The sequence below is a fragment of the Drosophila pseudoobscura genome, chromosome 3, assembly GCF_009870125.1.
Source record: "Drosophila pseudoobscura strain MV-25-SWS-2005 chromosome 3, UCI_Dpse_MV25, whole genome shotgun sequence".
NCBI classification, from domain to species: Eukaryota; Metazoa; Arthropoda; class Insecta; order Diptera; family Drosophilidae; genus Drosophila; species Drosophila pseudoobscura.
In genome coordinates, this window is record NC_046680.1 from 17,825,640 (window position 1) to 17,849,603 (window position 23,964).

Here is a 23,964-nt window from a genome sequence, read left to right on the forward strand (position 1 = left end):
TGTAGTAGCTATGCCAGAGATCCACTGTCCACTCCATACGCCAGGGGGTGCCTCGATAATGATTCTATCCAAATCATAAGGAAATATTTATGCAATGTTCACAGATCACGAAGGCTTAAGCAGTTTCATGGGAGCCACGAAACATTTACAGCCAAGCCGACTCCTTATCAAAGTCCAGAGACCCAGCCTCTGGGTCTAGTCGAATGCCTAATGTCAAGGAGAACCACAGCGGAGGTACTTGCATCTTCCATTAACCGTTATGGACTCGTAGCCAATGTAGACCGGGCATTCGATGAGCAGATTTTCATGTTCATTGCAGAAGCAATTGGTACGAGTACTCGTACTCGTACTCGTACTCGTAGTAAGTGCCCGATGACCGCAGACATGGAGAAAAGAAGAACACATTTCTCAATCGTTATTTATGAATACAATTGCAAGTTTTTTCCTCAGCCCGAGCGAGTGGTGTGAGTACCGACCCGCTTGGAGCGTATCAATAACTAGCCAGATTACAATATACTACTCGTATAGCAGCGGACAGTTGCACAGTCCTGCTGCACATCCCAGACTTGAACTGGTTTCCCGGCTGTCCGCGGCAGCAGGCAGATCAGACGATGCGCCGCAGCCCCAGGCCGGGCAGCGACGTGTGCCCAAAGTTTGCATAAGTTGAGGCTGGCTGGACCTCGACATGGACATGGACGTGGACATGGACGTGGACCTGAACCTGACTTTGTTTTACAGTTAAAGATTTATGGATGATGTATGGGTAAATGGCAACGAGATACGCGGGTAATTGTGTGTGGGTAACGCATTGCTAACTGGTCCACCAAATTTATTCCAGTCAGACAGATAAACGGAGCACAGACGATCCAGATCCAGATCCAGATGCAGATCCAGGTCCAGGGGCATTCAGGGGCAGCAACACAAGTATCAGAGTCGATTTCAGATTCAAAGATTCCGATTGAAATCGTAACGGTTACGAGAACACAAAAAACTAATTCGAACATCGAGAGTGGAGTCATAAAATGCAGATAGGCCAAGGCATCGAGCCTCGTCATAAAAGTGCAGAGCAGAAAAACAAAAGAAACAGAAACAGAAACAGAAAATCGAAGGCCCATTTTTCCAGAACTGTATATGGATCGAGATAATGTGAAGTAAATACCAATCGGGGCGGGGGGTAGATATCATTAGATGGAGATCTACAAAACTCAAACTTTCTAAATGACGGGCGGCACCGGGGCAACTGCAACGGCAGCAAAAAACCAAAACTGTAAATGCAGCTAAAGCAAATAGTTGTTGGATGCATTCGCAGCGGCGTCGCCAACTAAAGTATAATTATTGCCTAGACGAGATGGGAATGGAGACGGAGACAGAGACAGAGACAGAGACTGCCCCAGACGCAGACGCAGATGCAGAGGCAAACGGGGCTGATACTGGCGCTGGTGCTGAAGCGGATCGGATCAGACTCTGTGGGGCAGAGAGGCGGCGGCACGTACGCAGCGGCACAAGGAGATGCCAATATTTCTCTATATATTTCTATAGTTATTTGTTTTGTGTGCTTCCCCATCCAGTGGCTCTAACTGTCTTTAATTGAAACCAGTTTGCTGTAATTGTTTTTTTGGCATCGCCGGGTAAGAGTTGGCCCCGCTGCCTTATATGTTATAACTCGCTTATGTCAAACAGATTGTCTGTGTAATTTGAGCAGCCCCACAGCACAGCCAGCACACAGCACAGCCCAGCCCCGCCCCATTCCCACCTGCTTAGATGATCGTATTTTCAAAAGTTTTCACTTGTTCTCGAGCCTCTCCAAGATCTCCTGCCATCCATCTATCCAAATGAAGATGGACTATGCAGCTGCACTCGAGTGTGACTAAAATGAGTAGATTGTCACAAATTATGGTGAACCAATGACAAATGAAGCTGCTCCGAATCGGCGGAGGATGGGCCTTTATCGAATTGGAGCATGTCCCGCGACACGGGTTCAAGCGGAGAACTTCGAACGGTACCCATTTCTCATGGCCCGTACACACGGCGCATACTTGATGGAAGAACCTGTCCTAGGCACAGTCCCAGTCCCAGTCCAGGTGCTATGGCATACCCCCTGTTTAATTAGTCGGCAGTGGGAGATCTTCGCCTTCACACATCACAGCACATTTGCAGTTCCTTATACTACAATTTGTCAAAACACAATTCCAACTTATACTTTCGAGATATAAGAGCGGAAAGCAGAAAAGAAAACTCGTTTAAGAGCGAAAAGTTTTCTCTGTCGATGTCGCTAGCTTTGGCTTTGGCTCCGGCTTTGGGTCTGCCTCGAGCCGCTTGGCTCGGCAGCTCCGGCAACTGGCTCCATTGGCAGTCGCTTCTACGACGGCGACCTTGATAGACGTCTGCGCGGTTCCAGCCAACTTAAAGAAAATCTAAAGAAAAGCCCAGAGCCGCAAAGAGTCGCGAAGAAAAGTCGCAAAGGTGCCGCGGTCTTCGCTTTCTTTGTTGCAAAAGAAAAGAAAAACCATTTCTTAAAACAATAACCGTAAGCGGGGGCTAGTGCTGTTTTTGTGTTGTTTTGCGCGGCACGAGATGTTTCAAAAATGTGGCCACAAATGATGGCAAATGTGCAAAATGTGCTGCAAGAGAAATGTGTGAAAATGCCAGCAAATGCAAAGTGAATTTAACAAGCAAACGAGCCAACGAGGCAACGAGCAGACTGAAAAGAAAATAAGGAAAGCCCGCCGCCGGCTAGCAGTCCTTCGCAAACGAAAGCCCATCTGGAGAATCGGGAAATTTATAGCCCCAAGGTGTTAATTTATTCGCCACCTCGTCTGGGCTCTGCTGTAAGTAAGAGTGGGATGCATGCTCCCTCTCGATCTAGATCTCGGAAAAGGAAGGGCTGTGCTGTGTTGCCCTTGGTCGGGCTTATCAGACCATTGCCAATTGAGTTTAGGTCACTGGGCACTCTCCCAAATTGAAAATCTTTCTGTTTTTTGGATTTCTGGGGCTCTTATTATTATTATTTTATTTTTTTTTGGAGAAAGTAATTTGCCGAACTCCAGTCACAGAGCCATGCAAACGCCGGCCATTGCCCACACTTAGAGCCGAATCGCCGTCGCCTCCGTTCAGTGCACTGTCGTAATTTGGCTTTAACAACTAGCCGAAACCGTTGGCCAGTTAGCCAGAGCAGCAGCCCTATGCTGGAGAAGAGCCAAGAGAAGAGCACGGCCATAAGTACATATTAAAGCACATTAAGGCGGCGAGCAAATGATGCGCTCCTCTGGCCACACAATGGACCTGTAGGAGCGGCGGCGCCGCTAACACAAAATAATAAAAATAACAGAGGAATAAATTTGAAATTTGTTATGCTGGGATCGGGGAGCTCCACTCGGAGTGGCTTCTGCCGCAGCGCCTGCCGTGGCATGTTCTAAGTGTTAAGAGTACTCCGAGTGTGACGTCGGCTGCACTCGGAAGTGTAGCGGCTGCTCCAGCCAGACAATGGTACGGCCCAGCCCCCCCATCTGTAGCAGCACCACCACCAGCACCAGTGCATGTTCATGTGAATTGCAATGATGGCCAGGTTAGAATGCGTTGTGGTAATTTCTATACCCCCTGATTGCCTAGAACATGGGGTGTACCAAACTAAGAGGAAGTGGAGCAATATTAGAGGATCATAGACACCACCCCGTTAGAGAAAAGGACTCGAATATGGATATTCATATAGCGGAAATGGAAACATGATCTATTCCTAAAAGAATCTACTTTTTCGCCAGCCGTCGATGAATTCTTTCAGAGTTTTTTGGAACATCTTTCCACTAATCCAATCATCGGTCACTTTCTTCTGTTCTTGACCGTTCTGAGACACACTCCATGCCGATGGACCTGCAACAGTTAACGGTCCGCTGGGCAGGATAGGGGTATGCCACGAGTCGATCAGCTTCGCCTGTTGCCTGTTACCACTTGTGGTTATTATGGCTAAATTTATGCACAGACTTAGAACAATGCGCACACGCTCTTTCGTGTTGCCCAATAATTAATGATCATGTACATGGATGCGGATGATGGGTTGGACTGGGCTGCGGACGGAATGGTATGGTATGGTATGGAATGGCATGGAATCGCACTGGAGTGGTGTGAGATGAGATGAGAGATGGAGCAGATGGAATATGGCTAATATATGCAGTTGGGTTCAATTACCTGTTAATTGAGTTTAGCCGAGTGCGCAAGAGTCAAGACCCTGCGCACTGTGCACCCCATAGAGAGACCGCATAGAACATGCGGAACATGCACACTAGACAGAGACACAGAAACCCGCAGAACCGACACCGTACGACTGGGTTAGGTTTTAGCAGAAGGTTTTCCTCTCTTGGCTCGATTTTTTTTTCCCAGCATCATCAAAATCGCATCAGTTTCAGTGGCGTTGCTGGGACTACTGCTGATGTTGCAGTCGTACCCCAAAATCCAGGTCATTACTGCCATTAAATTCGTTTCGAAAATGCATGAGGAGGCAGCGGCAGGGGTAAAGGCAAAGGCAGAGGCAACGCTAAAAATAAGATAAACTGCTGAAAGCCGAACCGATGACCGAAAATCAAACGAAATGAAACTGAGGCAAAGTCGTAAACAAATCGAAAAGAAAGAGAAATAATAGAAATGATATTGTTGTTATGTTTAAATGCCATAACTGTACAGCACGTTGGGTGATAGATGGACATGGAGCTGAGCTAGCCCGTGTGGATAGATGGATGGTGATTATTACTGAGTCTGGCGTCTGGTGACTGGTCAATCAAAAGACTGGGGCCCGTTGCTGTTGTTGTTCTTTTTAGTGCGTTTTGTAAAGAAATTTTACTTTCAAATTAGGCCGCAAACTGTTGCTTTTTATCGCTTTCTTCTCTCATTCATTCTCTCGCACATTACCCACCATCTGCCCTCTCGTTCTCGCTCCCGCTCCCGCTCACTACCTTTGCCATTGTCTATTACTGTTGTTCTTCTTTTGAGCAGCGCAACACACAACACACACACACACGCATACGCACTAAGAGGGAGAGAGGGAGATAAGCAGAACTTGGATATGAACAGTTAGAAGTCCCCAATATTTTTCTCTGTGGTGCTTATTTTTTGTATACTCTCTGCAGGGGACGGGTATTCCGGTTTAAGCCAGCTGTTTGCCACGCAGAGTGGGAAGCAAACCCATAATTCGTATTCGATATTCTTGATCTGTCTTAATCAGCCATTGCTGTCTGTCTGTTTTTATACAAAACACAATCTGACAGGCCTTTCTCTTTGCTGCATGCATCGTGCTGCTTTGGCCGTGGACTTTTGGAAAAGGTATCGAAAGACTTGAGACCCGACGCAAGCTTTTCTTGCCTGATTTTTGTTGTTCTCGCGCGCCGCTGCTTCTGCCGACGCCACTGTGTGTGTGAAATATTTATGTAAATTGGCTGGCCGAAAGCAGCTAAGGCGCTAAAGTGCAACTGATTAGCGGTATAAACGGGGTGTTCTAAGCCAAGTGCAGCAGCATTTGGTAACGGTAAACGGCACAGCACTCACAGCGGCACGCAGCGGTACAGCAGCCGCCGCATCAGCAGAGGCAGAAGCAACATTTTCTCACTGCGACGCACTTGCTCCAGTGCCAGTGCAACATAATTCCACCTCTGCTGCACCTTGCCCCCTCTCTCGCTCTATGTCTCTCTTTCTATAAGTATACATTTGCTGGCAGAACGAGTTTTAATTGCAACATTTGTTTAAATGTTGTCCGTTAGCAGCTAACGACACAGGGAGGCAACACAACAGCAACTGGATGTAGATGTTGCTCCATTTCCAGCCACGGACGGGGCACAACAATTTCTGCCTCATTAGCCGGGCAGGCCGGGCCGGGGCCCCCAAAAGAATGTCAACCGCGGGCTGGTTTCGCCTTGCTCTAGACTACAAATTAGGATTTCTTTGTAATTAATTAGTGGCCTGGTCTTTTCTGCTCTCCACTTTCAGCCGGAGCGGACCCAGACAATCCCCCAGAGTGTTCCCCGGATCAGCTATGTTGCTGTTGCTGAGATGTGGCTCACCAAATCCTTACCGCTGCTCCTCCTGCTCGCCTCCCTCTGCCCATCGGCCACGCCCGCCTCGACGCCGCGATCACCCACGCCGCAGCGGATGCGGAACTTCAATGGGAACAGCGGCAACAGTTTTACCAGACACCCCCCATCCGCTGGCGATCTGGTGCCCGAAAGTTTACTGTTAGAGGATCTGCAGCAACCCCACGGCCAGCTGATCAATCTGACAAGGCATCACGACGGAGATGTCTTCCATACGAGCGGTGAGTGCCAGTCCCGATGCCGATGCCGATGTCAGTGCCATGCCCAGTTTTGTGTTTTTTGATACCCTTGAAAAAGTCCGTAAATTCTCTATAAGCATTCTCGTCTGTCTGTCAATGCCTTCCATAGTTCTACAGATATTTAGAATTATTTGCTAACCAACATCAATCGGAAGTATCTATCCAAGTCTTTGAAATGTCCCAAATTGAGCTTTCTTTGAGAGAGTCCAGGAAATGGATAGATACATAATCCTTTTGAATAATTTTCAAGCACGATTACCAAAACGTGTAGGAAGAACCGGTCTGCAAGGGTATTTGAAGTTTCGGTCCCCGAAGCTAGGCTTTCTCCCTTGATTTCTTGGTGTTTTTGCTGCGGTTCGAGGCTGAGCCAAGATGATGCGTTGACAGCAGCATTAATTTCGCCAGTAAGGCCCGGCCAGGCTTATTAGACGTCAATCCATGGCTCGGGGATTCTGTTGTGATGGCCAGAGTCAATCCATCTTAACGTTTCTCTTTCGCTTCCTCCACCTCCCGTACAGGCATCAGCAGTGCGTGCAATGCGGACACCTGCATTGGACTCTCCAGCGGGACGGCGGGTCTGCTGCGTCTCTCGAACGACGGGAATGGACATGCCAACGGTAACTAACAGATTACCATGGAGATTGAGCCTGTCATAATCCAAGTATATCCCCAAACCATAGATGGACTGGGTCAAGACACGGCCACGGCCTCGTTGGCTGGCGGTCAGCTGGAGCTGCTCGCCCGACGCCTCAAGATGCAGCAGAACCGAGGCAGGGGTCCCCAGCCGGAGGCGGAGGGCAACGAGGATGGGGGCTGCACTTGCCGCTGCCTGCCCTACCTGAGGGCCTACCGCGAGGACCTGGGCATCTGTGTGGACGACATCCATGGTAAGTCCGTATGCGGAAGCTGGTTTCATTTCTGGATTTCGTGGCTAATTCGTATCGTATCGAAATTGTGTGCTCCATTTCGCGGTGGGAGTGGGATTCGTTGTCGTTCCCACCCAGTCGTGTGGGACTCATCCATCCATTGTTTTGTCACATGGAAGGGAGCACAATGGTTGCTCAACCGCCAGTCAACCGACAGCCGACAGTCGGCAGTCGACGAGTATTAACCAGAAGAAAGAAATGCTGTAATAACAGCAGAAATTGTTGGCAGGGCCCTGCAGAATGAAATGAAAACGAAACGTGACGCAAAGAGGGAAAAATGCTATTATTATTGAACAAATCGTTTCGCTGCTATCTTTCTTCTGCGCCTGGCTAATGAATGAAAGGAAACTTTCGCCGTCTGCCACCATAAAAACACAGTCGCGCTGCTGTGCCACCGATTCCAATTCCAATTCCGATTCCATTTTAGAGTCTCGGACTTGGAGTCAGAGTCGGAGTCGGAGTCCCCCCATCGGACGGAAAGTAAGAGCTTTGCGGAAAAGTAAACAGAAATATTTTCTCTTATTGATAAGCGATTCCGATGTTATCGCAGCCACTGACGAAACTTTCCTACTCTCCCCTGTCTCTCTCTCTCTCTTCCCCGTTGCCTTGCAGAGTGCTCCCTGTCGCCGTTCGTCAGCGGCGCCTCGTCGGAAAAGATCCCATTCGTGTTCCTGCCCCTCCGCGGACAGATCATCTACCCCAGTCGAGAGATCAGCTTTGCCAGTGAGTCGAATGTTGCAGCATCGGTTGCCACTTGAAAGATATACTGTTCTGTCCCTGTCCTCTTGCAGACATTCACACTCCCGTGTGCGCGGTGACGGGGGCCCAGTACCTGGGCTCCAATGGCTGGTCGGATCTGCGCAATCCCATCGACACGGACTATCCGTTCCGCATGTTCCGCGACGAGGGACGGAGCTTCGTGCAGTGGCTGGGCGAGCCGGAGCTGCGCCAGAAGATGCAGGGCCGCCTCATTGTGGTGCATCTGGTGTGTCGGGACATGACGTTGGCGCTGAATGCCACCACCAGCCACGGCAAGGGAGAGCCTCTGATGCCGCCCCGCAACGTTCACTCGCCCTGTGTGGCTTTCCGGGTGAATGGCAGTCCGGTGAAGTATGCGCACAGTAAGTATTCCCCGGGCGAAGCAAAGGCACCTAGCAACAGGTTTACCCATTCCATGCGACCCACAGATGTGCCAGAGGTCTTCTTCCAGCCAGCCAACTCCACGACTTTGGCCTCCATCTCGGACGGAATGACCATGCGGGAGTATGTGGTGATTGGGATCTGCAGCCTGCTGCTGGGCCTCATCTACGTGGCCTCCGTGTTCCTCTACCTGTACATGAAGAAGCGCAAGCGCCACAGCTCCCGTCACTCACTGGACAACCTGGCCAACGAGATCAATTACCCGAAGAACGACCAGGTCACCTACGGAGCACCCTTCAGCCGAGTCGGCAGTATCTATTCCGCAAACAGCATGGGTCTGGGCAACGGAAACGACTCCAATGGCCGTCCCAACATCGCCGGCCTGAAGGAGGATCTGGGCATCGTCAAGAACAATCCCCTGCTGCAGCACTTTCCCCAGCTGGGCGAGAGGGAGCACCAGTCGGGCTTCGCCAGCGACATATCCAACTCCAATTCCGAGTGCGAGATGGAGGAGAAGATCAAGGTGGGTTTCAGTACCTTCTCTGTTACCGCTAGCATGCCTCAAACGAAGGTTTCCTTACTCCAGACCTCGGTCCTGGTGCATCCGCAGCTGGGAAAGTCGCCCAAGACGCCCAATAGCTGCAATAGTGGACAGGAGAACGCCTCCCAGGAGTCTGATGACTTTCTTCAGGACAAAGAGTGCCTGCCCACCGAGAACGTGGCCGTCATTGAGGATCTGATGAGCGAAGAGAAGATGGAGAACCTTCGGGCCATGGTCAATGGAAATGTGCGCAAGAAACTCTACTTCAATCCGGCCTACTTTGAGCCACATCTGCTGGCGGTAAGTCATAGTGCCTTTGGGGAAGACCGCATCTCTATATCCATCTACATCTACATCTGTTCCCCAGGAGCCGCCACAAGCTGCCATTGAGTTTCTGCAGAAGATCCGCGAGGTCATCGCCATCGCTAAGTACAAGATGGCCGCCAAGCGCTACCAGCCCTCACTCAACATCATTCCCGAGGAGCAGCAGCCCGAGTCCAGCAGCTCTCCGTCCATGTACCAGCTTTCCCTCCAGCAGAATCTCTCGACCAAGAGCGGAATGGGAGACAAGCGAAACAGCATCGAGCAGTGGCTGCAGAGTGTCCCGAATTCGGACTCTCCGCAGCAACAAAAGACCCTCGACAGACCCACTCCGACAGCGGCCAAGAAGAACTCGGGCTCGCCCACAAAGGGCTCGCCCACAAAAGGCTCCCTAAGGAGAGAGATAACAGCGCCCAAGGAACGGCCGCCACCGCCGCCCATGCAAAAGGCAGTCAAGGCGGAGGAAGGCCCCACATCCTCACCCTCTCCAAAGCCAGCATCAAGCAGGTCCGGTCCAGAGCCAGAGCCGGGAAAGACCAATGCCAACTCCTACGAGAGCTTCTCCTCCTACTCGATGGCCGCCAATGTGTACGGATTCGCGGAGACGGGCGGGGAGATCTACAACAATCCAAAGTTCATGCTGGCGGACTCTCCGGCCGGCTCCATGAGGAGCAGCTCCAGTCGCTCCAAATCGTTGCGTAAGCGGAGCGATGTACTGGACCAGTTTGCAGCCGCCAACTCCACGCCCACCTCACTGACATCCTTTGACCGGCAGCACTACAACATGCTGCGGAACATGAAGCCGGCGGAGATCATCTACGACTCGCTGAAGCGGGAGTACGGGGCTCATATACCCACGCCCGACTACGACAGCACCATTGAGAAGAAGATCAAGGACATATACAGCAGCACCCAGAGCAGCATTCCCTCGGTGCCCACGCCGGACTACAGCTCCCTCAGCCGCAAGTCCCTGAAGCAATTCCAGCCAGACTCTCCCATCTATAGGCGCAAGTCGCCGCAGTATCTGATCGTGGACTACGAGACGGACAGCCTGGAACGGCTCGAGCCGAGCAAGCGCAAGAGTTCCCACTCCTCCAGTTCGCCCTCATCCGACGTCAGCTCCCAGTTGAGCCCCAGCCTGAGCACCGCCCTGCCCCTGGAGGAGGAGCTGGAGATCAGCCACACGGTCTACGATCGTCTGAACGGCTTTCGCAAGGAGGGTGATCTGAAGAAGCGCCTGGCCGGCAAGAATCCGCAGTTGGTGCAGCAGCGGCAGAAGGAGGCCGCGGCCCGCATCAAGTACGACACACCTTTTCGGGGCAGCATGACCATCGAGGTGGAACACGAGCCCCCCTCCGATCTGGAGCGTACGGACAGCGACCAGTTCGAGCCGGACACTCTCGATCGAAAGCCCAAGAAGCAGAGCTTTTGCGACATCAACGCCTGGGATGGCCATGGGCGCCAGCAGCAGCAGATGAGCAGCGATTCCTACGTAGATTCGGACTACAACCAGATCAACTCACTGCCAGATTTGAGTCGCGGGAGTCCGGTGAGCAGTCAGGCCATCAAGCCGCGAACGGCTTCCTTTATTCTGAAGTCTAGCCACTCGTTCCGTAATCTGCGAGAGATCTACGAGTCCCCGCTGGTGGCACAGGAGAGCTGCAAGTGCGAGAGGAAGCCGACAGCCGAGGAGGAGGGCCGCATCCTCACCCTTGAGGCGAAGCACTCGCGGCGACAGCGGGGCATGCAGTCCTCGCCCACCCACTCAGTGGTGGATGTGGCCAAGGTGAACAAGACAACCATCACGATATCCTCGCCCAAGCCGGTGGAGAAGCAGCAGGACAAGAGTAGGGCACTGGGGCACAGGAATCCCTCAAAGGCCAATCAGCACTATTGTCCTCCACTGGTGCAGAGCAAGCGGCCACTGCCGCCGCCGCCGCCCTCCCAAACGGCGGGGGAGAGCCAGACACAGGATGAGGATGCTTACAGCATGCACAGCGAGGTCACGGAGGTGACCGGGGTCACTTCGGAGTTCGAGAACTCCTGCAACAACACCATGTCCAGCGCGATATCGGCCACAACTGAGGAGCGAGGCTATGCCAAGCAGTCCAAGGAGATCCACGGCAAGTCTCAGTCCCACAAGCAGTCCCACCTGGAGGCCGACTACGACGCGATGTACAACAAGAAGATCAACAGCCTGCGCAACGACTACAGCCTGACAAAGTATCTCAATCGCCGCAAGAGTCACCAGCGCGAGGAAGCCTCTGAGCCAGCGCAGGAGCGCAAGGACAACCCGGAACCGGAGTTCACCAGCAGCAACAATGCCAAGAGCCTGAAGGACGTGGATCTCAACCAGTTTGATGCCTTGTCGATCAGCTCGCGCTCGAACCGGAGCAGCGGTCACCTGTCGGAACGTACCAAGGAGATGTACCGCAATGCGGGAGTGCCCGTGGGCATAGCCTATCCCCAGCGGGCGGCGGCCAACAGCTCTGGAAACGCCAACCAGAGCAGTGTGCAGACCGTCTACCGGTGCGAGATAGAGCCGGCTCAGCTGACGGCGGGCATGCAGATCGCCATCGGCCTGAAGGATCGGGCTAAGAAGGCCAAGGATCTGAAGAATGCGTGGCGCAAGTTCGTTACCATGGCGGCCAACAAGTTCAGCCCCAGCCAGAGCCCGGCCCCCACATACGGCACCAAGAATGCTGCGGGCTTCCTGGAGGCCCTGGATCGAGATGAGGGCATCGCCACCATCATTGAGAACGCGGCGCAGTCCGCTGGCATGGGACACGGGCCTGGCAGTCAGAACTACTATGAGCAGCGATTCGGGCAGCTGGATAGCGGCTACATGAGCACGGACTCCACAGAGCTCTACAAGCGCAATGTCTACGATCGGTACAACTTCAAGATGATGACGGGGCGCGGCCAGATCATCCGGGTGGACACCATAGAGGACAACGAGGAGGAGAGCGGGCCCAATGACAGTCGCTTCGAGGATCTGGAGCATATGGTCTCGCCTGGCCACAGCCGCCGCTCTCCAGATAACGTTGCCGGCGACGATCTGAGCGATGCCGACTCCGACAAGACCTTGACTCGCTCCCACTCGCGCTCCCACTCGCAGGCAAACTCCCAGGAGCTGAATGTCCGCGGAAGCACAACCACGATGTCATCCTACTCCTCGGAGGAAGAGGCCGGGCGGGGCCACAGCACTTGCTGTGGATCATCCGAGACGGACGAAGAGACCAATGCAGAGGACATGTGGGAGTCCGGGGCGGAGAGCATAGAGACCCACTCTGTTCTCTACAAAATGATCAGAAAGAGCTAGGTTAGGATAAGTGAGGTTAGGTTAGTGGAAAGTAGGGTTAAGTTCGACTTAGGAACGTGCAATATCTGGAACAGAGGAAAGACTTCCATCTAGACTAGGTTAAAGCTAACCCGAAGTAATCAGTGCAATAACTTCGCAAATAATTCTTGCCAAACCACAAGGTGCAATTTTAATCGAAATAAGATAGCTATAAGAAATGGAACTCCTTGGAAACTGCATCTCAAATGCAACGTGCAATAAGTATGTATGTAGCTACCAACAGACCCAAGCCAAGCCCTAAGATATATAAGTGCAATAATTATATTATAACGTATATTATCGTATCGTTTATCGAATCGTAGCGTATCGCATCGAAGAGGCATCGATGCGTATATTGTGATAAATGTCAGCAGTCTTGGGCCGGAAATGTGCAATCTTAATGTTAGTCTCAGTTTTATGTATATGGTATATACCTATAATTATCTATAATAAATATTTTAATATGTAGTTTTATATGAATTTGATTTGATTATTTTGAGCGGTGAAATTATAGATGTTTTGATGGATTCCAAGAGCGAAAATATATATAGAAGTAATACCAAAAGACTCAAAAATGGAACAGTTATTTCTATTGATAGGTTTTCCATTTAGAATATATCTTTTCGCCAGTTAGTACTATTTTGCTATTTTGTCTGGAAATAGCCCTGGACGCTTTCTGACGCCTATATTTACGACTCTTCGTGTCTATTTCATGATTTCGCGGCTATCAAGATGTTTGATAATGGTATAATGGTCAATCCAATCGCAATCTATAGCCAGTCGATAAGGCGAATCTATAAATCTAGGTGCGATTCTCGCCTTGCCGTCAGTTGATTGAAAATGCTACGGATTTTGGTCGCGTTCTGTTTGCTCGGAGTTGGAGCCTCTCTGGCAGATCCCGTCCACCTCAACGCTGAGGTGCAAGTGCCGCTGCCCGATGGCCGCATCGTGGGCGGACAGGATACGGATGTCATCAATTATCCACATCAGATCTCGATGCGCTACAGGGGCAATCATCGCTGTGGCGGCAGCCTCTATTCGACCAACATAATCATCAGTGCCGCCCATTGCGTGAGCACTTTGGACAGCCCAGCAGACCTCACCATTGTGGCCGGTTCCACGAGGATCAGCATAAAGACGCAGGAGCTGCCGGTCCGCAAGATTATCATTCATCCAAACTACAGGACTCTCAACAACGACTACGATGCGGCCATTCTCATCACCGACGGAGACTTCATCTTCAACGAATTGGCCCATCCCATTCCACTCGCCCAAGAGCGTCCGGAGCATGGCTCAGCAGTGATAGTCACCGGCTGGGGCACCACCACTGAAAACGGCTATTTGTCCAACGTCCTGCAGGAGGTGGAAGTGAACGTGGTCGAGAACAGTCAGTGCAAGAAAGCCTACTCGATAATGCTCACCAGTCGCATGCTCTGCGCCGGCGTGACCGGCGGTGGCAAGGACGCCTGCCAGGGCGATTCCGGTGGCCCCCTGATCTACAACAATCAACTGCTGGGCATCGTCTCCTGGGGCACGGGCTGTGCGCGAGAGAACTACCCGGGCGTGTATGCCTCCGTGCCAGAGCTGCGCAGCTGGCTGTTGGAGACTATCGAATCCTACGAAAATGTGGGGAAAATCGACTTTCTGTAAATCTTTGGAAATCGGAGGATTGTTTTACTGGAATATATCTTGCGAATCATTTAACATGTTACATAAAACAGTTTGACTCGAAGCTAAAGCGAGGCACTGGCGATACAGTTCCTAATTATTTTGTTAGTTTTATTACAGTTTTATTATTGAATTAGCCGTGTACATTGGTAGCTCTAGCTGGGCCGATAGTGGGCAGTAGCCACTTGAAGATAACGTCGATTGCGGCCAGCAATCAGCGGATAACTAGAAAATTCCTTAGTTTACTGCGCCCCACTGGCCGCCAGGGTTTCATCGATCCAACTCTTCAGGCTGCCCACGTAGGTGTAGACTGAGGGGTAGCCAGGACGGGCACAGCCGCGCCCCCAGGACACGAGGCCAACCAGCTGGTCGTCGATGACCAGTGGACCGCCGGTGTCGCCTTGGCAGGCATCAATACCACCCTGAGCCACATTTCCCGCGCAGACCATTCGATCGGTGACTTCACCAGTGCCGTAGATCTGGTTGCACTGCTCCGAGCTGACGATGGGCACTTGAGCCTGCTCCAGCCGGTAGCTGGAGGGGCCCCCCTCTTCGCGATAGCCCCAGCCGGCGATTGTGGCCAGCCGCCCCACGGCCGGACGCTGCGGTCGAATGCCTATGGAGCGAACGCCGAATCGGGTTAGATTCAAGGGCGAATCCAGGATCAAAACGGCGATGTCGTAGTCGACGGTGATGTAGTCGAAGCTGGGGTGAAGCGTCCAGTTGGAGACTGGGACCACAAGTCCGTCGCTGCCATTGCGGGTGTTTGCGGCGGCCACGGCCAGTACTTTGGTGCCCTCCGGCAGGTTCCACAAACACTGGGCAGTGGTGACCACGGCCTGCTCAGAGTATATCACTGCGCCACACTCGTGCATGTAGCTGGACGTCTCGGTGCGACGATACCGCAAGGAGACCAGGTATGGATGCCGTCCAATGTCCACTGTGGTGCCGTTGATGATTCGCGCTTCCGGCTGGGCCAAGGCCGAGGCGGAGGCGGAGGAGCCTGTTGCTGCCAGCAGCAGCAGCAGGAGCGGCCCCATCATCTGAAGCTCTCGGATGCACATTGTTCCGCTGGGGATGTGGACTGGCGGTCGATTTGCACAGGCAACTGGTTCGAATCGAACTGATTATAAATTATGACTGGGCGGAGCGCGAAGTTGCACTTTTCCAGGCGGCGGCGGCATATCGCTAATCTTAATGGGAGGTGCTCTAGATAGCTTCATTTAGAAACGCGTACCGAAGAATACTACCGAGATAAAGACGATTACGTTGTTTGCGGACTGCTTTCGGTTAATCTTATGGTATTTGAGACGTAAGCTCCATCTATCTATGAAGCCTCTACAATCGAATTTTATATCGACCCTTGTTTGGATTCCGAGATATGGTCTCTCAAATGGTTTTCAGAGTAAACTTCCCCATGATTCACTAGTGAATATCGATTTGTAATCTATATCTTTATGATTTGGCAACCAATGCGAAATGAGATCAATGTTAAACCTTATCGTTTCAACCCTAATCAGATATACAAATGAACATTCTCTGCTCACGGCTTAGCGTAGATTTTCCCATTGAAAAGATTGAGATTGAACTTTGGACTCATTTTCCGCAAAATAGAGGGATAATGGTATAATTTCTATGGATAGCCGAGAAGTATGCCACACATTTTGCAAACCAAATTTGTACTAAACCTAAATGCATGCCACATATATGTATTTGGCAAACAAAACTGAACGGATTTGATGTCTTGATCAAACGAGTGACACCCACGTTGATCTAATCGCTGCTATGTGGATGTAATCCAAATGCGATTGGGGCAATCTTTAGAAACAATTCTTTTGAATTGGAAACTTCATGGCCAATAAAATACCCATTTATTGATATAACCTCATGTGACATAAGATTAAGCGGTGCTTACAGATTACATGATGTTTTATGTTTCAGAGATTTGCTTCTTCCGCTATCTTGGAATCAAGCCAGGGCCTCAGGTTCGCGACACTGGCGTAGACACCGGGATAGTTGGCCAGGGCACAGGCGTTGCCCCAGGAAACAACGCCGTGGAGCTGATCGCGGACGACCAGCGGGCCGCCGGAGTCACCCTGACAGGCATCCTTGCCACCCACTCCACGTACGCCAGCGCACAGCATGGCTGGTGTGATCTGGTAGGTATCATCGCCAAAGTCTTCGTAGTCCTTGTTGCAGTCCTCGTTGCTCACGATTGGGACATCAACGGCGAGCAGCACGTTGGAGGCAACGCCACCCGAGGAAGTGGTTCCCCAACCGCTGATCTTGCTGACGGCACCGGCCAGCGGGGGCTCCGAGGCCAACTCGATGGCCTTGATGGTGAAGTTGTTGATCGGCAGCGGCGGATCCACAATCAGCAGGGCAATATCGTTGTTATAGGCAGCTCCAGAGAAGTACTCTTCGTGCATGATGATCTTCGACACGGAGACGATGATGCCGTCGGTGCCGCTGAGCAGGTTGGTCCCGGCCACCACCTTGAACTGACTGGCCACCGTGCCAATGATGCAGTGGGCCGCAGTCACGACCATCGTACTGCTGATGATGGAGCCTCCGCACCTGTGGCGGAAGGGATTCGTTGGCGTCGTAATCCCCTTGTACCGCAGCGAGATCTGGTAGGGCGTTTGGGACACATCCGTCACGTAGCCGCCCACAATGCGTGGGCCCTGGCTGGTCGCCTCATCCTCGTGCACGGGCATAGACCTGGCCACTGCCACTAGACAGAGCAGGGCACAAAGGCTGGACAGCAATGAGCGCGACATGTTCGACAGTTGGCGGAGAATCGAGGACTGATAGTCCCAGCGGCGGTACCGACTATTGTAAGGCTTATCAAGCAGTCGGTCAACTATATTCGTACCATAAATTGTATTCTGGATACCTTTAGCACTTGTAGAGCAATACTCCGGGCGATACGCTTTATGAGCGTATATAACACTGGACGACAAAAACCATAGAAACCGTTCTTAAAGTCCAGACAGTACAACCTTAAAAATCTCTTAGCAAATACACGTACATACGGAATTCGTACCAAACATTCCCATTAAACATTTTACATACTATCCTCATGAAAGTACACAGCCGGTACAGCCGGTATAGCCGGTAGCAGCGCAGATTACGGTGCTGCTGATCTGTCCTCCACATCCGTAACTGGAGGATTCAGTACTGCTGATGAGATGCTAGAGCCAGACGATGCTTATGTTGCCAGCTTCCAGTGCATCATGTGAACGAATTTTCCACGAGCTTCATTTATTGAAAACTATCTACGAAAATATCTAAAATATATTGCATGTCAGACAATTCCAAATGAAGAGAGAGATATGAAGAATATGATATATTTGCCCTAGCACTTGTTATTGAAAACTAAATCATTCAAATTGAATAAAAAATAAGTTCGAATAGCACTAGAATCGGATATTTAAATCTTTCAAAGAGTGCCACATTTACGAACCGCATAAAGAGGTGTTCCCTTAAGTTACTGTATACATATTTCTCCTGCATCCAGCGTATACCATTGGTTTTTGCTTTTGGATCAATTGGCAATTGAAAAGTTTCATAAATGAATTAAAATTGAGTAAAATATTTAAAATTGCATTAACATTTTTTGCAAACATCCGCTCTAAACACATTCCGTGACCTACAGAGTGCAATAGACAATCAAGAAATCAACTCCGATTAAATCCAACACATTATAACATTCCTCTCAACCTACACTACAGAATTTTTATACCCGATACTCAAAATTATATTATATTATAGTATATTAGATGTGTGGTAAAAATGGATGTGTGTAGTGCCCAGAAGGAAGCGTTTCCGACCCTATAAAGTATATGTATATATTCTTGATCAGCATCAATAGCCGAATAGATAGAGCCATAGATGTCTGTCCGTCCCGATGAGTGCCCAGTTCTCAGAGCCTATAAGAGCTACAGAAACCAAGTTAAGTATCCACACTCCTGTGATATCTCATTGTTACAAGTGTATTTTAAAATGTCCACATTCACTAGTTAAATTACACTTTTATTTATTTAAATATTTTAGTACGAGTATCATATAGGAGCAAAGGTCGCATGTCGCACCCCTTGCATGTTAACCTATGCATAAGTGGCCCGTTGCTGGGCGATCCAGTTCTTGAAGTGGGCCACATTCGCATAGACACCGGGAGTATTGGGACGGGCACAGCCCTCGCCCCAGGACACGATTCCGACGAGCTGATTGTTGACGACCAGCGGTCCGCCGGAGTCGCCCTGGCAGGCATCCTTGCCCCCGTCTGGCAGTCCTGCACAGAGCATGGCCTCGCTGATGGGTCGCCAGTAGTAAGTATCCTGGCATTGAACGCTGTCCACAAGCGGTACCTGCACCTGCTGCAGCTTATTGGAGGACAGGCCGCTCTCCTGGGTGTAGCCCCATCCGCTGACAGTGGCCACTGCGCCCACTGGCGGCTGCTCTGTGGCTGCCTGAATCGCTCCAATCCTGCTGGCGTCCGTCAGCGGCAGCGGTGGCGAGACGATCACCAGAGCGATGTCGTTATCCGTTGTGGTGGCATTGTAGTTCTCGTGAGGGATCAGCTGCTCCACGCGCACCACCAGGCCATCCATTCCAGCCCGGTTGTCGGTCCCGGCCACCACCAGGAAGTTCTCCGCCTGTCGGTTGTATACGCAATGGGCAGCGGTCACAATCGTCCGGCTGTCCAGAACGCTTCCGCCGCAGGTCTGCGCATAGGCGCTGCTGGTGGAGCTGCGTCTGCGTAGCTGTACCACATATTTGGCAAAGTAATTGGAGGTGTCCACGCCACCCACAATGCGGCCTTCCAGGTCAGCATTCGCGGCGCAGATGGCCAGCAAAAGAAGGGCGGCGGCGAACGCGGATCGAGCTTTGTTCATTTTGTTGTTCTGGGAGTTACTAAAATTTCTTTGGAATGGATCGTTGCAATCAGCGAAAAGCTTTGGGACTATCTCGAATTGGTCAATAAATTGGATTGGGTATTACCCCGATAAGATGGCAAATGGCAAACTAATTGCTTATAGCCACCCAAGGGCATGAGAATACCATGGCTGACTAAGAGACTATTGGCGATAAGCACCCTCGAAACAGTTTGGTTTTGGTAGGGTTTCAATACAAATACAGACACTTACTTAGCTTTAGAGAGCTTTCTGATTGATTTTTAATCTCTTAGGTACTGGAATTCTGTGGAACCCCTGAAAGTATACATGATTCGGAACGAACTATACCAAACAATGAGCTATTGAAAGAACTACAGACTTTCGGCATTCTCAACGATCCAATCACGCAGAGCGGGCACACTGGCATAGACGCCGGGCAGCAGATTTGAGGCGCAGCCATAGCCCCAGGACACAATGCCCACGAGCTTGTTCTCGGCCACCAGAGGACCACCGGAGTCGCCCTGGCAGGCATCCTTCTTCTTTTCGTAGGCACATACCATGGTGTCGTAGATGATCTCGCCGTACTTGTACTCATCCGAGGCACACAACTGCCAGTCCACGATGTATACGGTCACTGCCTGAAGAACCTTTGGCAGGGTCATGCACCAGAAGTAGCACTTAGATCCCCACCCAGTGACAATGGCTGGCGTGCCCGTGGCTGGCGTCTCTTTGGCCAGCTCTATGTACCGGATATCTTCTGTCTCCTCAACGTCCTCGGCCAGCTTCAAGATTCCCACATCAAACTCCATGGTGCTGGAGCTGTATTTCTCGTTGTATGCCAGCACTCGGACCGACACCACCAGTCCCCCCTCATTGTACAGCGTGGAACCGAGGCGGACATAGACCTTGGAGGCCGTGCGGCCCTGCAGACAATGAGCCGCAGTCACCACGGTGTTCTTGTTGACCAAGCTGCCTCCGCAAAAGTGGGAGCCACGCTTTGTCTGCAGCGACACCTGGTAGGGATGGGCCTGTATAGTGGTGTCCTCGCCGCCCACTATGCGACCCTCTCGCGCGAAGGGACTGCGAGCGACGCTGACAGTCCCTGCCCAGGCACTGCCCACAGCCAGGCAGGCCAACAGTGCTACTAATCCGTGCATTTTCGGAGAAAACTAAGCCATGTGCTGATCCATGCAGTCCTATTTGTAGCTTTCCATCGAGCACCACTGGAGTGATCGAGTGTTCCGTGTGACAGTATCGAGCAATCATTAAAGTTCGAGAATTAGCATCCGCGTGCCTGAAGAGGCTCTTCAGCGTAATCCGGTCGGCCCAATCGTTATCGCCACGACTTCTTATCTGCCAAAGGCACCCACCGCACGAAATCAGAAGAACTGTTGCCGCATTTCGGAAGTACACACTTGAACACCTTTTATGGACTTATTGTCTTAAAGATATACTCGTAAACATGGTACACTTTGATTGTTCATCGGCATGTGTTATAATGGGTTGTACATCGTTTGAGTGGATGAGTTGGTTGAGTACTCGCGTTTTTGTCGCAAAAAGCACACCTTATTTTTTTCGTTTTGGGGTTTACGATCTAATAGTGTACCTGTGCCCCCAATATACGAGTAGAATTTCCCATAAGGTCATCAAAAAGTCATTACTTCAAATAATTACCCTCAAAAGTTACCTAATCAATGATATAACGAAGATACCCCAAATTTCTCTATCGCAGTCGTCCATTCAGTATTAAATATTTAGACAAGCCGATTGGCGCTCATCAAACCACACCCAGGTGCTGCAATCGTCAATAAAAACAGAACAGGCTCTTTAAATTAAATTGAAAATTATCAGATTGCAAAAAGACTTTATAAACAAAATTATCTGCCAAGAGTTCCCAGAATAAATGGTGAAATGTATTAAATTATTTATCGGCTAAAAGGGACTTTCATTATAAAAATACATTTATTTTTATTTTTTGTATTTGATGAACATTTCTTTTGTTTTATCTGCAAAGATAGTCTTCTTGAGAACGATCTTTATATGCTTTGTACAATCGATTATCATCTGAGTAAACTCAATCAAAAAATAATAAAACAATAAAAATAAAATAAAATACAGAAAAATTATATTTTTGCTGTCTAAATCAATCAAAACTTATCTGTTCTGTTATGTTGCGGTCAATTTATCTTGATTTACGAATGACGTAGCCGTCCAGACAGTCAAGATGGAGTGGAAACCTAGCCACGCGATGCACTCAAGGATTGATTAGATACACCACTTGAGTGCCGACAGGCAAATGTTTACCCCATTCTCGAGAACACTTAAAACCACGGATATCAGTTAGAACTAAGAAAAAAAGCCACATTCCGACTAGAAGATACCCTCTACACAGATATATGTACCTAGTTGTGTCCCGCCAATACTCACCATTCTTAATCTTTTTTCTGTCTATTGAAATCGCTTTGAAAATATAAATCAGAATATGCATCTTCCTTGCTACATGCCGTATGAATGCAACGTATTTATACCCGAATACAAAATACCCTTGGACTATACGAATACCGCGTACCATAATGACCGACGTAATTCGGGTGAATTCCCTCGAAACCCTCGAAAGATACTCCTAACGTTTGATGTGATAGGAATCTGTAAGAAAAATCAACTTCCGCCTAAGCACGCCTTATCCTTATTCCTTCGATAATCATTTAAGGGGAGTATAACCTTTGGTTTCCTTAAATCCCAAACAGAGAGAGAGTTTCGAAATAGTGTTTGCAAAACTTTATTGAATTTCCTGAAGGGATAATTTATTCAGTTAGATCGAGTTGGCAGCACTGACAACCCAGGTGCGGAGGACAGCAACATCGGCGTAGACACCGGGGTAGTTGGCGTAGGCGCAGCCATAGCCCCAGGACACAACACCGACCAGATTTCCGCCGGAAACCAATGGGCCGCCGGAATCGCCTTGACAGGCATCCTTGCCGCTGGCATAAGCGCAGATCATGGTGGACTTGATTTGGCTGCCATAACCGTAGGTGGAGGAAGCGCACTGCGACTGGCTGACGATGTTCACGTTCACATACTGCAGGGTGGTGGGGATGGAGCTGGAGCCCGAGGACTGGGTGCCCCATCCAGAAACGGCGGCAGAGGCTCCATTGGCTGGGTTGTAGGTAGCGAGGGCAATGGCCTTGATGTTAGAGCTGAGGCCCAGGGAAGAGCTCAGCCTGATGACAGCGATGTCGTTGACCATGGTGTTGGCGTTGTAGCCCTCGTGGTTCTTGAAGGATGCAACCTTGACGACGGTGCCGCCGGAGTTCCAGTAGGTGGAACCGGCACGGACCTGGAGGGTCGAGGCGGACACGGACTGCAGGCAGTGAGCAGCGGTCACAATGATGTTGGCGGAGTAGACCGAGCCACCGCAGGAGTGGGAGCCACTGCGCTGCAGGGAGATCTGCCAGGGGAAGCTGCTGATGGTGGTGGCGGAGCCTCCAACAATGCGGCCATCCAGCTGGGGCAGGAGACCCTCTGGGATGGTGCCTCCCAGGGCGCAGGCGACAGCCGACAACAAGATCACGAACTTCAGCATGTTGAGCGTTGCTAGCGAATGGTTGGTTACAAAACGCACACCGACCCTTTTATAGACCCCCACTGACATGGCGTTATCTGGTGAGTGGACGGACCCTATGAATAGAATTACAGCCACGACGCAAAATGACGGAATGAAGAGATACCAAATCTTTTTTGATTGCGGTTTATTGAAGTATTTTCTGTCTAGGGACTACACAGTGAGAGCCTTAGACATCGTCGGCGGTCTTCTCGATCCACTCGTGGAAGTGGGCGACGTCAGCATAGACACCGGGATACCTCACATCGCCGCAGCCATAGCCCCAGGAGACAACGCCAACGAGACGGCTGCCGGAGACCAGGGGACCGCCAGAATCGCCCTGGCAGGCATCCTTGTGCTCGGCGTAGGCGCAGATCATGGTGTCCTTGATCTTGCTGCCATAGCTGAACTCGTCGGAGGCGCACTTCTCGCGATCAACGATCTTGAGGTCGACGGCCAATAGATGGTCGGGAATGGTGCTGCCGCCGGACTCGGTGGTGCCCCAGCCGGAGACAACAGCCTTGGCTCCTTCGCGTGGGTTGGAGCTGGCAATGCGGATTTCCCTAATGCTCGAGCGGAAGCTCAGGTCGGACTCGATGCGGATGATGGCAATGTCGTTGACCATGGTGCTGGCGTCGTATCCCTCGTGGTTCCTGAAAGCACGCACCGAGTGCACGCTGCCGCCGGAACGCCAGTAGGTGCTGCCCACGCGGACCTTCAGATCCTTGGCCTCAATCGACTGCAGGCAGTGAGCAGCAGTGATGACGATGTCGTGGGAGTAGATGGAGCCACCGCAGAAGTGGGATCCGCTGCGCTGCAGGGACACCTGGTAAGGGTGAGCCTCGATGCTGGTCTCGTAGCCACCGACAATGCGGCCATCCAGCTGGGGCAGGAGACCCTCGGGGATGGTTCCGCCCAAAGCGCAGGCAATAGCCGACAGAAGTACTACAAATCTCAACATGTTTCTCAGTTGTATGACTACCTTCGGATTAGCTCAGGCTTATATAGGTGTCCAGGAACACAGATCTGTAACTTGATTGACACCTATATCTTTACCATAGATGCTGCGTCACTTTCGCTGCGAGTCAATCGCCCAAAAGCGCCCAGAATTCAATCATCTTATCATCCTATCACCTTATCAGACACTGCCCACTCGAATTGACTTTACGCCGTCATATCCGCGATATGATTACTGCGGTTTGGGCAGCGAAAAGAT

The 23,964-nt window shown here is 50.8% G+C and overlaps 6 protein-coding genes across 6 annotated transcripts; 2 read left to right on the plus strand and 4 right to left on the minus strand.

Annotated features, from left to right (window-relative positions):
* The first annotated feature begins 2,318 nt into the window (after nucleotides 1-2,318).
* Nucleotides 2,319-12,563, plus strand: sha (shavenoid). Its single transcript, XM_033378347.1, has 9 exons — nucleotides 2,319-2,828; nucleotides 5,971-6,295; nucleotides 6,832-6,930; nucleotides 6,994-7,200; nucleotides 7,852-7,962; nucleotides 8,031-8,360; nucleotides 8,427-8,902; nucleotides 8,966-9,220; nucleotides 9,288-12,563. Exons 2-9 carry the CDS (start codon nucleotides 6,034-6,036, stop codon nucleotides 12,561-12,563), a joined length of 5,016 nt encoding a protein of 1,671 aa, XP_033234238.1. The 5' UTR covers nucleotides 2,319-2,828; nucleotides 5,971-6,033.
* Nucleotides 12,564-13,396: 833 nt separating this feature from the next.
* LOC4805102 (trypsin-7-like) lies at nucleotides 13,397-14,346 on the plus strand. Its single transcript, XM_001361523.4, has one exon. It carries the CDS (start codon nucleotides 13,422-13,424, stop codon nucleotides 14,229-14,231), a length of 810 nt encoding a protein of 269 aa, XP_001361560.2. The 5' UTR covers nucleotides 13,397-13,421; the 3' UTR covers nucleotides 14,232-14,346.
* LOC6898784 (transmembrane protease serine 9-like) lies at nucleotides 14,347-19,270 on the minus strand. Its single transcript, XM_002138725.3, has 3 exons — nucleotides 18,370-19,270; nucleotides 16,190-17,229; nucleotides 14,347-15,373 (listed from the first exon to the last, which is right to left on the minus strand). Exons 1-3 carry the CDS (start codon nucleotides 19,145-19,147, stop codon nucleotides 14,492-14,494), a joined length of 2,700 nt encoding a protein of 899 aa, XP_002138761.2. The 5' UTR covers nucleotides 19,148-19,270; the 3' UTR covers nucleotides 14,347-14,491.
* A 129-nt stretch (nucleotides 19,271-19,399) lies between these two features.
* Nucleotides 19,400-20,321, minus strand: thetaTry (thetaTrypsin). Its single transcript, XM_001361529.4, has one exon. It carries the CDS (start codon nucleotides 20,302-20,304, stop codon nucleotides 19,519-19,521), a length of 786 nt encoding a protein of 261 aa, XP_001361566.2. The 5' UTR covers nucleotides 20,305-20,321; the 3' UTR covers nucleotides 19,400-19,518.
* A 1,589-nt stretch (nucleotides 20,322-21,910) lies between these two features.
* Nucleotides 21,911-22,763, minus strand: alphaTry (alphaTrypsin). The gene has a single exon (XM_001361526.4). It carries the CDS (start codon nucleotides 22,728-22,730, stop codon nucleotides 21,960-21,962), a length of 771 nt encoding a protein of 256 aa, XP_001361563.3. The 5' UTR covers nucleotides 22,731-22,763; the 3' UTR covers nucleotides 21,911-21,959.
* Nucleotides 22,764-22,879: 116 nt separating this feature from the next.
* epsilonTry (epsilonTrypsin) lies at nucleotides 22,880-23,736 on the minus strand. Its single transcript, XM_001361527.4, has one exon. The coding sequence runs from the start codon at nucleotides 23,707-23,709 to the stop codon at nucleotides 22,939-22,941; it is 771 nt and encodes a 256-aa protein (XP_001361564.1). The 5' UTR covers nucleotides 23,710-23,736; the 3' UTR covers nucleotides 22,880-22,938.
* Nucleotides 23,737-23,964: the final 228 nt, after the last annotated feature.

Bases quoted from the DNA above. Each gene is read 5' to 3' on its own strand.
- sha (XM_033378347.1), top strand. From the start codon at position 6,034: ATGTGGCTCACCAAATCCTTACCGCTGCTCCTCCTGCTCGCCTCCCTC. The intron at 6,296-6,831 runs GTGAGTGCCAGT...CCTCCCGTACAG, and splicing joins AGATGTCTTCCATACGAGCG to GCATCAGCAGTGCGTGCAAT. The intron at 7,963-8,030 runs GTGAGTCGAATG...GTCCTCTTGCAG, and splicing joins TCGAGAGATCAGCTTTGCCA to ACATTCACACTCCCGTGTGC.
- LOC4805102 (XM_001361523.4), top strand. From the start codon at position 13,422: ATGCTACGGATTTTGGTCGCGTTCTGTTTGCTCGGAGTTGGAGCCTCT.
- LOC6898784 (XM_002138725.3), bottom strand. From the start codon at position 19,147: ATGAACAAAGCTCGATCCGCGTTCGCCGCCGCCCTTCTTTTGCTGGCC. The intron at 17,230-18,369 runs CTTATGCATAGG...CTGGACTTTAAG, and splicing joins GATCGCCCAGCAACGGGCCA to AACGGTTTCTATGGTTTTTG. The intron at 15,374-16,189 runs TGAAACATAAAA...AATTTATAATCA, and splicing joins TAGCGGAAGAAGCAAATCTC to GTTCGATTCGAACCAGTTGC.
- thetaTry (XM_001361529.4), bottom strand. From the start codon at position 20,304: ATGCACGGATTAGTAGCACTGTTGGCCTGCCTGGCTGTGGGCAGTGCC.
- alphaTry (XM_001361526.4), bottom strand. From the start codon at position 22,730: ATGCTGAAGTTCGTGATCTTGTTGTCGGCTGTCGCCTGCGCCCTGGGA.
- epsilonTry (XM_001361527.4), bottom strand. From the start codon at position 23,709: ATGTTGAGATTTGTAGTACTTCTGTCGGCTATTGCCTGCGCTTTGGGC.